General features: G+C 39.8%; 2 protein-coding genes across 2 annotated transcripts; one reads left to right on the top strand and one right to left on the bottom strand.

The window, feature by feature from the left end:
* Positions 1 to 4179: 4179 nt before the first annotated feature.
* Positions 4180 to 7917, top strand: gamt (guanidinoacetate N-methyltransferase). The gene is made up of 6 exons (XM_069680249.1): positions 4180 to 4483; positions 5842 to 5987; positions 6106 to 6169; positions 6610 to 6677; positions 7009 to 7119; positions 7679 to 7917. Exons 1-6 carry the CDS (start codon positions 4306 to 4308, stop codon positions 7817 to 7819), a joined length of 708 nt encoding a protein of 235 aa, XP_069536350.1. The 5' UTR covers positions 4180 to 4305; the 3' UTR covers positions 7820 to 7917.
* Positions 7918 to 10855: 2938 nt separating this feature from the next.
* ndufs7 (NADH:ubiquinone oxidoreductase core subunit S7) lies at positions 10856 to 16417 on the bottom strand. The gene is made up of 8 exons (XM_069680085.1): positions 16379 to 16417; positions 15437 to 15473; positions 14639 to 14710; positions 14415 to 14535; positions 12902 to 13081; positions 12518 to 12564; positions 12108 to 12196; positions 10856 to 11322 (listed from the first exon to the last, which is right to left on the bottom strand). The coding sequence occupies exons 1-8, from the start codon at positions 16392 to 16394 to the stop codon at positions 11225 to 11227; spliced, it is 660 nt and encodes a 219-aa protein (XP_069536186.1). The 5' UTR covers positions 16395 to 16417; the 3' UTR covers positions 10856 to 11224.
* Positions 16418 to 16554: the final 137 nt, after the last annotated feature.

The following is a 16554-nucleotide window of genomic DNA, read 5'->3' on the forward strand; positions in this document are numbered from 1 at the left end:
AGGGTCATTTCACCCAAACATAACACAAAAAAGCAGCTTCTCACTCGTGGTTTCTAATCAGGCGGACAGGATTGTATGTTTTTAACACAGTGGATGTAATTTGTATTTCTATTTATGGTCACAGGGCACAATGTTACTTACATTTGTACATATATCAAAATACTAAAGGCTATAATTTAAAAAAAAGATTATAGTATTATTCTAAAAGGGCAATATGAAAAAAGTATTTCTGACACTGGATTTTAAGCAGTTTGAAAATAAACTCACTCAGGATACAGATTTCACAGCCTTACAACTGTGGCTTAAAACATTTTTGTCCACATGATCTAAATTGCAGAGGATTATAATCACGTGCCACATATTTTTCTTGTTCGTTATAGACAGATATAAACAGATATTTAGCCAACTACTTGTGTATTGATTTTTTCCTTTAGACCAGAGCAGCACAAAGAAAAACATCCTGTAATTTTCTCAAACCGTTGTTTAGTTTCCTCTCTACCTCCCCATTGTCGAGGAACACTGGTCTACCTGGTAATTAAATACTATTTGCAAATGACACTGTGAGTGTTTGTTTAGAGTATAATGGGTGGAGTTCACCTCAGAGTGAAACTGAATAAAAGCCAGAGGGTTTAAAGTGCTCCTCTGTTTCTGACAACCTGTTGGGGTTCTTCTCTGCAGCAAACCTCATGACCATTGTGCTCTGAGATACAACAGTTCACTGATTCAAATGATTCATATTATTTAGTAGTTGACCTCTTAATTATTAAGCTAATAACTGCAGCTGAAAGAAAGATTTGTGTTGACTTATGAAACTCTGAACTACTCTTAACTCTGAAACTAGTCCCGTCACATCACAAAAAAGGAACATTGTTGCAACATCTCACTGCTGTAACTTCAAACACACACATCCAAACCATTTGTGTTTTCAACTCAGGTTGCATTAATCATTCAGATTATTTCCTATATAAATAGGTATAAAAAATCAGAAAATAGGGGGTAAAAGTCCATCCAAGTTTCTCAAAGTCCAAGGTGATGTTTTAAATTCAAAAATATATTAGTTTGACATGTTATAAACAGAGAAAACGCCATATTTGAAAACAGCTGATAATTTGTGTGAAAACCATCAAACATGTCACATTAACAGTCACTACCACTAGGGGGCAGGTGTCTGTGTTTGATCCAGTTTAAAAAGAATATTTATTTTGTGAAATATGATATATAATATGTGTATGATGTCTTTTTTAACCCCAAACAATGTCATTAACCTGACGGATAGTTTAACTCTATCCACAAATAACACGAAGATGAAAAGGGAACTAAATGTTCATCAGAACTTTAGTAGTAAAAAAAACAAAAAACACCTTATTACAGAAAACAAATCAGCACACATAATACATAATACAGTTTGTGTAACTTTACACAAGGTTATCTTCTGTAAGGATTTATTCTCCAAGGATCTTATTAAGTAGGATTACAGTGAAGGTGTTGGCAATTCACCTGTGAGCTTCTTTGACTAAAGTTGTGTTGGTGAATCTGTTTGAAACACAGGGGCACTCTGAACTGACTGATAATAATACAAGGGATTATCTGACTGACCTGTAGAAGACTTCTTCTGCCCTTTGACTCTGATTACCGGACGTTACTTTTGTTTGAGCAGCCCGATAGAGGAACGCTGAAGACAGCAGCCTGATGTGTAAGAGGGGAAAAGGAGAAACAGCACATGATGAAACAGATCGAGTCATAAAGTAACAAGTCTGAGATAAATATGCGAGAGGAACAAAGAGGCAGTGTGAATAAAGTGCACGTTGTTTGTGGACCTCTGAAAAACATCTGTCATAATGTAAAGTTTGAAAGGGACACTGAAATAGAAAAAAAGTAGTCCCCAAGAATATAAGCTAATTAAAGTGAAACTAAAGTAACACTGGAAGACAAGGGGACATTTATATGAGGTTAGGGGTCATCGAGCAGCATTTCAACTAATTCTTTAAGTATTTGCAGGGGCTCAGGAGTAAGCAGGCTACTTCATAAAATAAAGCTAGCAGTGTTGTAAACATCAAGAGTGTCTTTTTTATCTTTTAACAGTTTTCATATGAAATTTTGTGTGTTGTTTGTTTTTTTCTACAGATTTATGTTTGATGTTATAGTAAGCAGTGTTGGTTGATTATGATGTGAGATCTGTAATTTCCATGTTTTTATGATGGAATACAGGAGCATATTTCTCTGAGTTTCACAGTGCTTATATCTTGCAGTGAGTGAGCCATCATGTGCCTGAGAAAGATTAATCCGAGAGAGAGAAGCAAAGGCACATTAACTTTCAGGTTTTAGCTCCGACCTTTGACAAGTTAACTTGCCCTGCTCTGGGTTAGTAACTGTGTAAGGTTTTCTGTCTGACTATGCATTCGTTTAACTGATATCCTCTAAAGTAGTGTAATTGAAATGATCTCAGTTTTCATGCTCCAAAGCCCGAGTAGTTCTAGTAGTAGAGCTGAATCCCATCCAAAGCTTTGTGATGGGCTTTTTGGAGGTGTGTAACATGACAGCGTTTGAGATCAGCACAGAAAGAGTAATGCTTTATTGTTTTCCATGTCAGAGTGCCGTGCTCGCTGCAGGAATGTGAGCCTCTGTGGAAATAAGTATTATTCAAAGGCAGTGCGCATGGAGAGCCTCGTGTGTGAGTGGTAGGTGGATGAAAACCTGCGATTGATGAGGACCCTCACGGAGAAGCCGCTTCCACTCAGCTTCACCTAATGGGACTGAAGTGGATGATGGGTAACCGGGGCAGAGGGGCTGTGGAGATGAGCAGATGATGCATTTTTGACCGCTGTTCTGTCTCATTGCAGCAAGTCTTACAACACATAGAAAAAGACAAAGTGATGGTGATAATGGTGGTTTAGTAGGGGCAATATGAGTCATGTTTTCATATCCTCTTTCAAAGGAAGTGTTTGACATCCTAAAATAAAAATTAACTGAATATGATCCTAATACTATTTCCATGGTGAATTGCAGTTTCTCTGTATTCCTCGGGGACCTGAAATGCTGGATTGGAGGGTTGAACCAGTAATTCTTCATAATACGTTTTCAGTTACTTTCTAGATAAATCAAAACATTTTTTAGTTTACAAATTGAGAGAAACTAGCGAACAAGAAAGAGTAGAACAAAAAATATAGACATTTGCAAAGCTGAAGCCAGTTATTTTGTGCCATTTACTTCCTTGTTAAAATGTTGCTAGTTGCTTATATATAATCCAATCATCGACAAATTGATGCTAGTACTAGTATTTCTTCAAAATTCCTTTACGTCTCCGCAATAACTCAATATATTGACTTGAATTATAGGTTATTCACTCAGGAAGAATACTTTTCATACAGAAGCACCTGCACTAGTTGTGTCACTAAACAAATGTGGTTAAAATCTTTTGTTCCGGAGGAGTGTCAGGCAAAAGAGCAGCAGACTTAAACAGGTGCATTCACGATGCCGTTTTAAAACTAAAAGTAAACAGTACGTTAAATAAGTATTGGTCAATTATGCAATGTGGTTTCTCGAACGTATTGCAGCTCTGCAACACATCCACATCATCAAGCAGCTCATAAAATGTTATGCAATCACGTGAATGTGCGAACAAGATCCAGTGCACTGGTGGAGTTCAGCTGTCCATGCCAACACTCGGAGATTAGACAAAGAGCAAGAGCTCTCACTCTGCTGAGAATCTGACACAACTCAAATAATCCAAAATCCTCTCAACACAGTAAACACCATTTGACTATCCTAAATTTCAGAGCTGTCAAAAGAGCTCTTGAAGGCTTTTCTTGAAATTCGCTTGTTAGTGTTTATGGCTAGATGAGAGGATCGACACTCGTTTTCTGATGCGTTGCTTATGAAGCTATTCTGTAGAAATACTCAAGTAAAGTAAAAGTAGACCTACATGAAATTTGTCCTCATATATGCAGTGTTTTAATATATTTTTTTTAGATACCACTGCTCTTAGATATTACAGAAACTAAGCTACTATACACAAGTGATAACACGTTTGCTGTTTGAAGTAGAGGATTCAAACAGACTTACATGTTGTAGCTAAAGTCAGACATTTAGCATTGAGTGAGTCATCTTCAGTACGGAGGATCTTTAGCACTCCTGCCTCCGATCATACTCTGGGAATGGGTGTGTGCTTTTGACCTGTAGTGAAACTCCCGTGGTGTCAGCACTTCTGAGCCCGTTATAAACCGCCGCCTCCTGCCTTTCACCCTCTTCTGAGTGGCGACACAGTCTGCCAAACCGTTAACCAGAACCAAACAACATCACAGCAAAATGACCTCCACTGCTCAGCCCATTTTCTCAAAGGGAGAGGACTGCAAGGCCTCCTGGCATGATGCTAGCGCCGGCTACAATGAAACCGACACTCACCTGGAGATCATGGGCAAACCCGTGATGGAACGCTGGGAGACCCCTTACATGCACTCCCTGTCAACCGTTGCAGCCTCAAAAGGTAAAGTTGGCAGTTTGATTAAATCAACGGTTTATGGCGGCCATTATCGGACACGGCGTACATTTGATGATCTGTGTCCGATAATGGACTCGTTAAGCTACTGAAAGTCATAAATAATAGATTTCTATAAACAGTTATATGCAATTCAATGTCACTACTACTGATTTAAGTTACATATTAACGATTTAAAACTTTCCTTGCTCTGAAAATAACCTAAAACACAGAGGAAGATGTGATGTTAAAGTACAATTTAAGTGAGCTATAGACTAAAAGTCAACATACTGTACCCATCTGTTATTTGAGTGTACAATTTGCCTTGAAATATGGTATGGGTTTGGTAAATTCATAAATATCAGAAAGGTCAAAGGGCACCCAAAAATCAGTTGAAATCACGTCCTTCAAAAATACACTTTATTAGTATTTTAAAGAAAATATTTTTAAAAAGATAAACAAGAAACTGTTTTTAATTTAAGTTGGAAAAAGCTGTTATCAAAGTTTTTGTGAAAATATTTTAAACATGTGATCATGTTATTTGTATCAGTGTAATTTTGTTGGAGTTTTTACTCACATTTTCCACACATCTTTTCCTTTTGTACGCTTACTGAAAGGACACGTGTGAGTGTGAGCAGCATGGTGCTCAGTGCTCTGTGTGAATACTACAGCAGCTGTTACTCTACTCATGGGAACCGGCCCATAAGTCTGCAGGGGGAAACAGCTCATCTGCTCTTAGCTTTGTGTGAAAATAGACTGATCTACACACCCTCGCAGACATGTGGGAAAGGACAAGCATGTGCACCGAAACCGTCTACACAACACTGTACAAATGCACATTTAAACTCCAGGATTTAAAAAAGCAAGTTTCTCATGTGAAATATCACGGTTTTTCAGTTTTGCTGTGGTGCTTTTCTGCCCTATCTGGACTAGTTTCAGCTGCATGGAGTTTTGCTGTTTGTATAAAAATGCAGTAAAAGTTACACTGAGCTGCTGGTTCAAGCACTAAATCATTATCAAGAGGTCAGTTAACGAAATAGCCTTTACCCCTCATCTATTTTTATGCTTCTCTGAAAGGAATTGAAACCCTTTGGCCTTTCTGTCCAACCACGTAGACCAACAAGCTTTCACTCCCCCAGAGGGAGAAGAATTAATCTTTAAACAACAAAGTTAAAGCGTATGGTCTATGGTCTTGCTAATCCATAAGAACAATAATGCTGTATGTTACTGAGCCACAATAACCTTCTTTATCTAACAAGTCAGGTTGTAAAGTGGAAGCTAAAACTGCAAAGAGGCAGGTATGTCTGTAAAGCTTAAGCAGAATCACATGTTCTGATTATGTTGTTTTATTGTGCTTCGTCTGCTAGGTGGTCGGGTTCTGGAGATCGGTTTCGGCATGGCCATCGCCGCCACTAAAATCGAGTCTTTCCCCATCGAGGAGCACTGGATCATTGAGTGCAACGATGGCGTCTTTGCCAGACTGGAGAACTGGGCCAAATCTCAGCCACATAAGGTCAGCAGGCCGATACAATCTGCCTGTATTTGTAAATTACGGATATTTTTGTTGCATGTGTGCAACTGCTTGGAGGTTGACTTTAATGTCGGTGAAATTGGTGTTTATGTTGCTGCAGGTTGTCCCTCTGAAGGGACTTTGGGAGGAAGTTGTTCCCACGCTGCCAGACAACCACTTTGATGGTAAGAAATCAAACAAACGTGGAGGAACTTTCCTGACAGTTGTGTTTCTTGAGGTTTAGTTCTGTGTGTTTTGAAGAAAATGTGAGCAGACAGTCGGTACAAATAAAACATATCTGTTTATGTAGCCTTCTTTACACAACACAGCTCTGTCAAACTACATCATCTCCTAATGTTTCATTAAAATCTTGGATTGTCATATACCACATCAGTGCTGAAACAAAGTTATTGATTGCTGAAACTGAAAGTGAGGATGCATAATCCGTTCAAGGGTCCTACATTTTTGACCTCTCATGTCTAAGATCTTATGTTTGAGGAACAGACTCAGAGCTATTGTCCCATTAAAGTATATGATTTATGAAAAGATATAGAGAAACAATGAACAGGTGCAAAAAACTGAAAGATCTACATGTTGTATTCACACTGTGTCCCTCTTCTCCCAGGTATCCTGTATGACACATACCCTCTGTCAGAGGACACGTGGCACACTCACCAGTTTGACTTCATTAAGGTAGGTAGTTAAAGTCCACATACAACACCACAGTGTGTTACACACCACCCTTCAAAGGGGGGTCCTGAAGAGATTAAAATTCTGGAGGATTACAATGAATACTTTGAATTTTTTGCATGAAAAGTGGATTCAAGTTACTGAATATTTGTATGAAACATGAATGAATTACTTAAGTGTCAAAGTAATGGCATCAGTCGTACATTATGCTACATGTGGTGCACATAGTGTCGCCTGTCTGTCCTCTTCAGGTCATATCCTGACATAGCTAAAGGACTGATTGATTTGTTTTGTCTGTGTGTGTGTGTGTGTGTGTGTGTGTGTGTCTCTGCAGGGTCACGCTCACAGGATGCTGAAGGCCGGCGGCGTCCTCACCTACTGCAACCTGACCTCCTGGGGCGAGCTGCTCAAGACAAAGTACGACAACATCGAGAAGATGTTTGAGGTTGGTCACCTTCATTGCCTCCACAGGGACAATAAATTAAATTAAATAATTCTCCTCATTTATCTAAAACATGACTGTATTACCTCTGTCTTACAACTGAGGTACCATCCATACTTTGCTCATGCAACAGAGATCTTTTTACAGTGTAAAGTCACCACGCAGGGGTTACATGAGAGGCGTTTGGTGTGTATGTGTAGAGGCAAATTCAGACATCCAGTAGCTTTAAAGACACAAGGCAAATCTGTCGCATATAACACCCGCTGCCCCCCACCATGTTTCATGAAAATTAAGAGACATAACAAATTAATAGACATATAATATTAAAGATACAAATATACACAGCAACGTGTGTGTGGTATGAGTGAAGAAGAGTAGGAGAGAAGAGGACACTGTAGACTTAGTCTATGATATTAATCCATATAGCACAGCACTGAGTTTTGATAAGGGTTCAGCCGAGTTCGGCCTGACCTACGTGCTTCCCCAACTGCAAGGTTACTGATAAACGTGATCAGACCGAGCCGCCTCGCGCTGACCTGCTCCGTCTGTTAATGATTTTCAGGAGACCCAGGTGCCTCATCTGCTCCAAGCCGGCTTCAAGAAGGAGAAGATTAGCTCCACCACCATGGACATTGCACCACCCAGCGATTGCAAATACTATTCCTTCAACAAGATGATCACTCCCACCATCGTCAAGGACTAAAGTCTGCTGCTGCTGCAACCTTTTTTACACTAAAGTGCCTCATCCATCTGACCTCCTCATTCTGTCTGTTTCAATGTCTGCCGTATTTCAATAAATAATCCATCCTCAGTTTACAAGGTGCTCAAATTCATTATACTTTTATTAAAGCGTGTGTTTTCTTCCCATGTGATTTCAGGTCTTAACATCAGACTATTTACAGACTACAGTGTTAATTAACATGTTATAAAACTAAGCAGATTAGCTGACAACAATAATTTATGTTGAATGTTAGAACACACTACTAACAAAATGCATCGTACATTAGTGTCGTGCACTTTTAATAAATGTTCTACGTAAAAAAGCTGTTGGTCCAAACCCAGTTTACAGGGTGCTCAAATGTATTAAACACTTATTCAATATTCCTTCACTATGTGTGTAGTTCTAAATAGCAGGCTTACTTCTTGATCTGAGATGACGTATTAGTGGTAGTTGTGGTCGTGTAGCTGCTCTCTCACAGCAAACTGCTGCATCAGTCTATTGATGCATTTTATTCTTCACAGAAGCAGAATTGTGAGACAACTGCTGAAACCAGCAAAGGTGCATTTATACCCCAGAGCTGCCTCTGTCTAAGCTATTTAATTAGCAGTGTCTTTCTTACCACGTGTATGCTAATTCAGACAAAGCAGCAGATGCACAAAATCCCTGCATGTTTTAATGTTTTCTTTGTCATAATCTGCAGGAAGTGTAGGGAAAGATTTAGACATCACTGTTGAACATGTGGGAATGTGTCTATGAATCCCAAGTCAATGCAAAATATGTCAGGCGCATCTTTTCCTAATGTAGAGTGCAGGTTTTACAAATAACAATGAGCGTGAATTTTTAAGGGTAAACTGGCCTCCTAACATGGACCAAAATCTGATAAAACTACAACATATTTTATGGTTAACTAAAGTCAAAGTGAGAATTAGACTGATGAAAAAATGCATTACACACGAGTGTCATACACAAGAGCTTAAATGTAAGATTAATGCATAAAGCCTTAATAAAATATGTAAGCAGCTATAAGTGGACTTAGATGAATAAAGGGCAGTATGTTTTAATTTATGGCTGAAGATAACGGTGCATGTTATCTGAACATGTGGGAATAACTCACCACCTGGCCAGGAGACATTAATCATTAGAAGGATGGATGACGCAACAGCAGGCTGCAGTCAGGTGGGGAACTGCAGCAGCTGGCAGACCTGCAGCAGGAGCACATGACTCATACTTCAACACCTTCATACAAAAAAATATGAAGAGGCAAAAACGGCTCAGAGGGTGAGAAGATACTACAGGAACTGAAATAAATAGTGAATCAGTCATTTTTACGGAAACAGGTCCAAACATTCTCTGGTTTCTGGGTGTAAAATGTGAAGCTTCTTTTCTTTGTCGTATTTTATAATGAACTGAATATGTCTGAGATTTTAGACGCTGACCCGTGTGTTCAAGGAGAGTCTTTGATGGATTTTCCCACAATTTTCTAGCTTTTCTTACAAAATCATTGACAAACAGAAAGAAATAATCAGCTGATTAATGATAATAAAAAATATTAGCTACAGGACAAGATACAGATGACATAAATGTGAGTTAACATCCTACTGTACGAATTATTCAAATACACCAACGTGATTATCTTAAAGCTCCTGTGAGGCGTTTTTCACTGGTTATGAAACAGACTGAAATTAATTCTGATGACTCTCTATGAGCTACGAAAGCAAACCAGACCATCAGCGACGAGATTGATTATTTCTATATAGTTATTTTTAATGCCTGAAACTACTGGCGGGGGGTAGGTATCACAAAGGGGTCTACTGCACGCTGCCTTTGTTTACATTTTCCAGGGCAGACATTTAAAGTGAGTGATACATATGACTGTTAAAGAAAGCAGGATGAGATTTTTTGTTAAAAAACCACCACGTAAGCACTTACAGGACAAAATCAGCAAAGACATGAGAGGTACGGTTTTGTCAACAGGGGGCGCCAAAATCAACACAAACTGAAAGTTTCGGGGAGCTTAAATATGTTCTGTCATGTTCCGATATCGACATGCTGTATTTATGTTAAATCCTGATATATAATTAATCAGTGAGGCAGATATTACAACAGGATTTAAGCATACCACAGAAATATTAGACAGTGATATACTGTATGTTTTATTTATGCTTCTGGAGTGCCATTAGTTTAGCTCTCACATACATGCTGTTTATATGAGCTAATTTGATGCTTAACAGAGGTAATAATATCCGGAAAATCCCACATCTACGGCATGTTTGAGTTGTTGTTTTTTTAAGTATCTCCACATAAAGTTTGTCAACTGTTAATTGTCTTGCTGAGAACACATCTCAGGTGTTTGCATTTAATTTATGGTATCCTTAAAGTAAATCTATTTTTTTGTTCTTTTTTCCCCCTAATCAGGCTTCCTCCTGCTCACTAAATGTATTCAATGAGTAAAAGAATCCCGGTAAGTGTACATCACGCTCATGCAGTTTTAATACATAGCACATCAGTCGATCTTTAACCAGTTCATGGTATATGTTAACCAGACAGTGACTCACTAAGTTTTTGGCACTGCACAGGCTCACAGCCATCATGCACACTGTTATTAAAGAACAACTTAAAAGTTACAGGCAAGACGGCAACAAGTGTGTAACTAAAGAAGCCTTCGACAGCTAAAAGGAGTGTAACAAAGAGTCTGTTTATTCACTCTGAGGATGCATGAAAGCGGCTCTGCTCTCTCCGCAAACATAATTACAGTAGCTGGTTTACGATTCCAGCTGAATACAAAACACTGGAGCTGATTGAGGTTTAACAAAGCTTTTCTTAACAGCAATTCACCTTTAACTTAGTGGGTTTCCGTGTTGAAAAAAACCATGACTCCGTGGTTAAATAACAGTTTTCATTTTGCTTCAAACCACAGCTGAGTGTGCACACAGTGAAGGTCAGAGTGTGTGATCACAGGAGCCCCCTAGTGGCTTAAACTTGGCTCTAGTGTTCACAGTGGAAAGAGACGCACCAAAGTTATGTATTTTCACGAGCCCAGTTTATTCAAAATAATATTTAAGATAATACAGGATAACACTGTTCTCTAACGGTCATGACTTATTGAAAGGAGGACAAATTCTGCACACGGTTACTTGAATACAGATAAACTGGAATTTAAACCGTTTCCTGTTACAGAAAGTCTCCAGATGTTTCTACTGAACTAAAAAGGAATATTGAAGTGACAGCTTTGTTTAGCTGAAAATAAGCAGTAGTGCACTGAGATTAAATTACTACAATGATTTTATTGAACATAGTTCTTGAAGCTCTACATGGAGGAGGAGCAACGCTCCAAATGAAACCAGAAATACAAGATTTACAGAGCAGATACACACAAATATTACACAATCACTTCCGATACCAGATCCTCAACTTCTTCTCACGCTTGATTTTCTTCTGCAGCTGTAAAGTCCCGTACAAGAGAGCCTCTGCAGTGGGGGGACAACCTGAGGAAAGGGGGGGGGGATAACAGAGCAACTCGATTTTAATTCACAGTCAAGACGGCACAGAAGTCTACAAGATGCCGCCGAATAATGACCTGACCTGTGCAATGTACAGTATCTAGGTAATGAATTTGCAGTTCAAAAACACTATCTTTAAGTCATGTACTTCCACTATTGCATACTGCACAAACGACCAGCACTAAAGCCCTTTTTACACTGCCGTGCCGCCTCAGCGCCGCAACGAAGCTCCGCCATCATGCACCCTTTGCCATTTAACATTGGACCAAGCAAGGCTGGCGTAAAGCCGCCCCAGTGTGTGTTGAGCGTTCTGACGTTTTGGAAGCAAGACATGAGCGAGGTATAAACAAACAGAGCGTGCTTCACATCCACAATCATGACACTATTCCGCCCTCCGCTGTTTACACAGATGCCCTTTCGCTTTGGTTACTACCTCTGATGCCTCAGAGGCGAACTTCTCCCCACCATTCCGCCTCCGTGTGTTGTACATAGTAGACGAAACGTGACAGAGGCGTATTAATCCTGCCTTGAACTGGCAGTGTACATGGTAATAAACTACTGTTTGTTCTCAACCAATAACAACAACCATCCAACGGTGTTAACCACAAAAACAATCCTTGATGTTGCCACAAGTAAGAGGCAAACTGTTGAAATTATTAGAATGGCTGTTTCTCTTTAAGGACCCGAGGCGGTCTACCTACTTTTGGCCGTAAATCATTTTACATTTCAATATTATTGGGGAATTTGTAAATGTTATAATTTCCGTTTACCTGGAACATAAATGTCCACTGGTATGATTCGGTCGCAGCCTCTGACGACAGCGTAGGAGTAGTGGTAGTAGCCTCCTCCGTTAGCACAACTGGAAGAAGAAAAGACACCTTCGGTTATTAAGACACTTACTATTAGGGTTTAGAACGTAACACTGAATCAGTATGGTAAGAAATAGACACATAAATGATTAATAACATTTCTCTTACAGCACAGGATGATCACAATAAAATATAATGACTCCACCAATACTTAGTAAAAAATTCAAATAGGATAAACTAAAATATAAACCAGAGCAAAGTTAAACACTCAGAAACACAGTAAAGGTTCAAATCTGATCAGCTGTGGAGACTCTATGAATACAGGCCAGACGGCACTGCTAGTAACCTAATTATATCTTCAGGTGACTCACCTTCCCATGGAAATGACGTATCTGGGCTCAGGCATCTGGTCGTACACCTGTTGGAGAGAAGACGCAGTTCGGTCACTCTTATATAATGTCTGACTAATCTGTGCTTTCAGCTGGAGGAAGGCTTCGTGCCAGTCTACCAACCCAACTCCAGACTGGTCGTAATCCCGCCTGCGTTCAAACAGATATACTGTTCTCAGCGCTCCCATCCTGCGCACACAAACGTCTGCGAGAGAGCACTTGCGACTGATTATGTATGAAAAACAGGGTTTTCTATCATCTTTCCCCCATTTCATAAACTTGAATCAGATTGACACAGGTGATGGTATGTTAAACACCTAAGAGTGACACTAGCTGATGGGACGTCCCACCCTTTCCCTCCCTCACCTTGCGCAGAGCCGGAGCCATCTTATTGGTCAGCGTTCCTGCAACAATCATGACATCAGACTGTCGGGGACTCGCTCTGAACACCACTCCGAAGCGGTCCATGTCGTAACGGGGCGCCGCCATGTGCATCATCTCCACAGCACAGCATGCCAATCCAAAGGTCATAGGCCACAGAGAGCTCTGAGGGGAAGGAGACAATGATGAGTCAATGAAACGCTAACAGAGCAGACACACAGTTTCTTATGGTACCATCCGGAAAACACACACAACACATTACTTTCTCAACACACTGGTCAAAAGCTAAGCTGTCTCAGTGTGTTTGGCATGCTGTCAATGTCTAAAAGGTTTCCTTGTTGCTACATTCAATAGTTGTCAGTGTTTGCATCTACAGCCACAGGAATTCAGCCAACAAACCTCTGGCTTATAAACAACGGCCTAGTTTGATTTGTTTTGCAATGAAATCCCTCAGACCTCTGGGACAGCTGACACGTACTGTTCAAGTTGTAGTCAACTCAATATCACCCACTAGGGATGCACGATATTATCGGCACGTTATCGGTATTGGCCGATATTGGCTTAAAAATGAACTATCGTATATCGGCCAACACGCCGATATACGCCGATATAATTAACCGATAAAATAAAGGGCTGCTGCATACTTGATTAAATGCCCGACCTCGGCGCAATGTCCCCGGCGCGAAGAAGACCTGCGCGGTACAGTGTGATGACGTCACGTGTGTTTACGTGCAGCATGAGAGAGTTAGAAGCCAAAATGTCCGTGGTGTGGAAGTTTTTCAAAGTGTCCGAAATAGAAAGCAAAACTGCTATTTGCAATGACTGCTCAGCTTCGGTGATGCGAGGAGGAGCCAAGGCAAAGTCTTTCAACACTACAAACTTGATTAACCATCTCAAGACCCGTCACCCCGACCGTTGTAACAAATGTGATAAGAGTATCACCATTATACTGTACACTAATTCCAATACAGAAGAGAGTTGATGATCTCTGCAATTAGGTGTGCGGGAAAAAAATATCGGTATCGGTAATCGGATAAATGAGTTGTAAGATATATGCATATCGGATATCGGCAAAAAATCCAATATCGTGCATCCCTATGACCCACATGTGTTGCTACCTTTGTAATTATGGCTTTGCTTGCTGATGTGAATAATAAACTGCACCAGCAAGCAATGTATACAAGAGATATTTTTTCAACAATTGCTGGTGACCAGAATTGAGGAAACTGAGCAAAAACAAGGTTCAGATACGTCAAGTGGACGAGTGGCAACTTAAATGAAAGACCCACTGAACCCTTTACAGGAGAATAAAGCATTAACCATGTGACACTTTAGACCAACACCAAACTGTCACATCACTTATCTTTAGACTCTTGGTTTTATTTCCACGATTTCAAACTGAGATCAATAGTTAATTCTGAGTTACACATATGAGGATGTGATGTGAATGTAAACACATCCTGGTGTTGACACAGACAACATCCTGCCATGTACTCACCCTGCGTGCCCAGTTCACCAAGTCATCCAGCTTAGTGATGACATACTCCCCTTTGCTGCTGGCTACAGCTGCTGGTTTGGCTGCTGCCACCGCTGTGCTCTTCTCTCTGACTGGAACCACACTGTGATAGCAGGATGTATAGGATCTTTACCATGTGCACAGTGTTTACTCAGTGTCTGTTCTTCATTCTGATATTTACACCAGGGTATTTCTGGAAAACTCACCTCGTGGTGGTATTCTCGCTTTTTGCACTGCTGTGCAGACTCTTCTGCTGAATAGCAAACACTGAAATCGGCCTGTTTGATTCAGGACAAACAACAGTATAAACAAAGAATGATGGCAAGAACAAAAATAAACTATAGGGCCCAAAAGGTAAAGAGAAGAGGATTCCTTTATCGACATATGAAATATGTGAGAGAAAATTTGAAAAGCAAATTTTTACAGAAGGGCCACATGGTAATAATACAATGAAATATCATCATTTTCTACACTGTGTGACGGACAGCTTGGCAGAGTTTATTGTGGGATTTGTGATTTTTTTTGAGCTGCCTAAACTTAGCGTTGCATTAAAAGGATTAACTTGATTGTTCTCACACAGGCTGAGGGCTCCTGCTGCCAAAACCTAGACTGCACAGCCTGTCAAGCACCTCGTGTTTGAGTGAACATTGTTTCAGCTTGCTATTCTTTTCTATTTTACATATTCTGAGCCCAAAATGAAACAGAGATATTGACAAAAATGAAAAAGATAGAAAAGAATATGTTGGAAGTGGGTGTTTTGATGTAGAATACACTTTACATGCTTATCAATGTTACATAACATACTGTTATGCTATAAAGGAATATATATGATTATGAATATTCAACCTGCATTCATGTCCAATCGTATTAGAAGGATCTCTACAATGACCGAGTAAAAGCTTTGATTAAGTGGGAATGACAGACCAACTCTGCCCATCAACACTACTGAGTTGGATCTAGTTATTGTTATTTCATAACAAGGAACAGGATAAAAAGGTTCTTACCTTGTTGAAAAGCAGCCAAACATGGCCAGGCGAGGCGCTGTAAAATAGAATCATTGAAAAAACTGAAAACATTTGATAAAAAGTTAGATATTATATGTGTTTTTAATGTTTTATAAAAAGGCTCTTACAGATCACTGTCCCAGGGGGTACCTTGTGTTATCAGTACAACCATGTATGTCATAAATTGTTACTTTGCTAGCAAAGAGCAGAGATAACTGTGATGAACACAAGTTTCATCCTGGTGAGATAACCTCTCGCCATACAGTCAATACAACAAACTATGCTGATCTATATGAATGATTATATGTGAATGCTTCATGATAACCAATTTTACATTGTTTGGTAACGTGTACAGTCAAATGACTTATGGTCTGTTATTAGTGCTGCCTGTAGTGTAACGCATGCCGAATTGGAGAATAGCCCCTAAAGATTTGTTAGAGCCGTAAAATCAGAATTCAACACCCAAATTGTTCGGATATACAGGTGAAAATCCCAAACACCCCGAGTTCTCAATAAAGGTTTGGTTCGACAAACTCATCCGTAGCAGATACCAGACACTAGGCAACCGACTTATCAGGTATAGTTATCCATGCACAATGTAGATTAACATTTTATAAAATGACATAAACATTGGCTAGTTTCAAGTCAATATATATCGTTACATGTGTTGGCTAACGTTAGCTTGCGCTTCGACTACAACTGGACAAGGAGGGTTCACGTAAGCGCTGCTGTTAGCTAACCTGGTTATCCTCCATGCTAATGCAGGCAGAGCAAGGTCAGTGTGCGCATTCACTAACAGTTACAATTCCGACTACCGAGACAGCGAATCCACTTGGCATATCACTTTTACGCGCATGATTTGTGTAAACTCTAAATTACATAAATGTGAAAACCCTGCGATGTTTAATAAAAGCGTTTCATTTTTGTCAAAACATCACTTACCAGCTAACGCCGCCATCTTTGGGATTTTGGTGACGTCTGACTGCTGCCTTTAGGAGCGCGAGCTGCAGAGGGCGCTGCTGTCACGTTACGGACCGTTTTATCTCTAAACCAAAGAAGGTCCAAATGTTGTTTCTCTCTTCATGCTTTAGAGTTTTAATTACATCGTGTATGAACAC

This window comes from Semicossyphus pulcher, unplaced genomic scaffold, assembly GCF_022749685.1.
Source record: "Semicossyphus pulcher isolate SPU_LCO1_2020_fin unplaced genomic scaffold, fSemPul1.0.p SCAF_4, whole genome shotgun sequence".
Lineage (NCBI taxonomy): Eukaryota > Metazoa > Chordata > Actinopteri > Labriformes > Labridae > Semicossyphus > Semicossyphus pulcher.

Bases quoted from the DNA above. Each gene is read 5' to 3' on its own strand.
- ndufs7 (XM_069680085.1), bottom strand. The intron at 14,536-14,638 runs GTGAGTTTTCCA...CTGCTATCACAG, and splicing joins AGCGAGAATACCACCACGAG to TGTGGTTCCAGTCAGAGAGA. The intron at 12,197-12,517 runs GTGAGTCACCTG...TTCTTCTTCCAG, and splicing joins TACGTCATTTCCATGGGAAG to TTGTGCTAACGGAGGAGGCT.
- gamt (XM_069680249.1), top strand. From the start codon at position 4,306: ATGACCTCCACTGCTCAGCCCATTTTCTCAAAGGGAGAGGACTGCAAG. The intron at 5,988-6,105 runs GTCAGCAGGCCG...ATGTTGCTGCAG, and splicing joins CCAAATCTCAGCCACATAAG to GTTGTCCCTCTGAAGGGACT. The intron at 7,120-7,678 runs GTTGGTCACCTT...AATGATTTTCAG, and splicing joins ACATCGAGAAGATGTTTGAG to GAGACCCAGGTGCCTCATCT.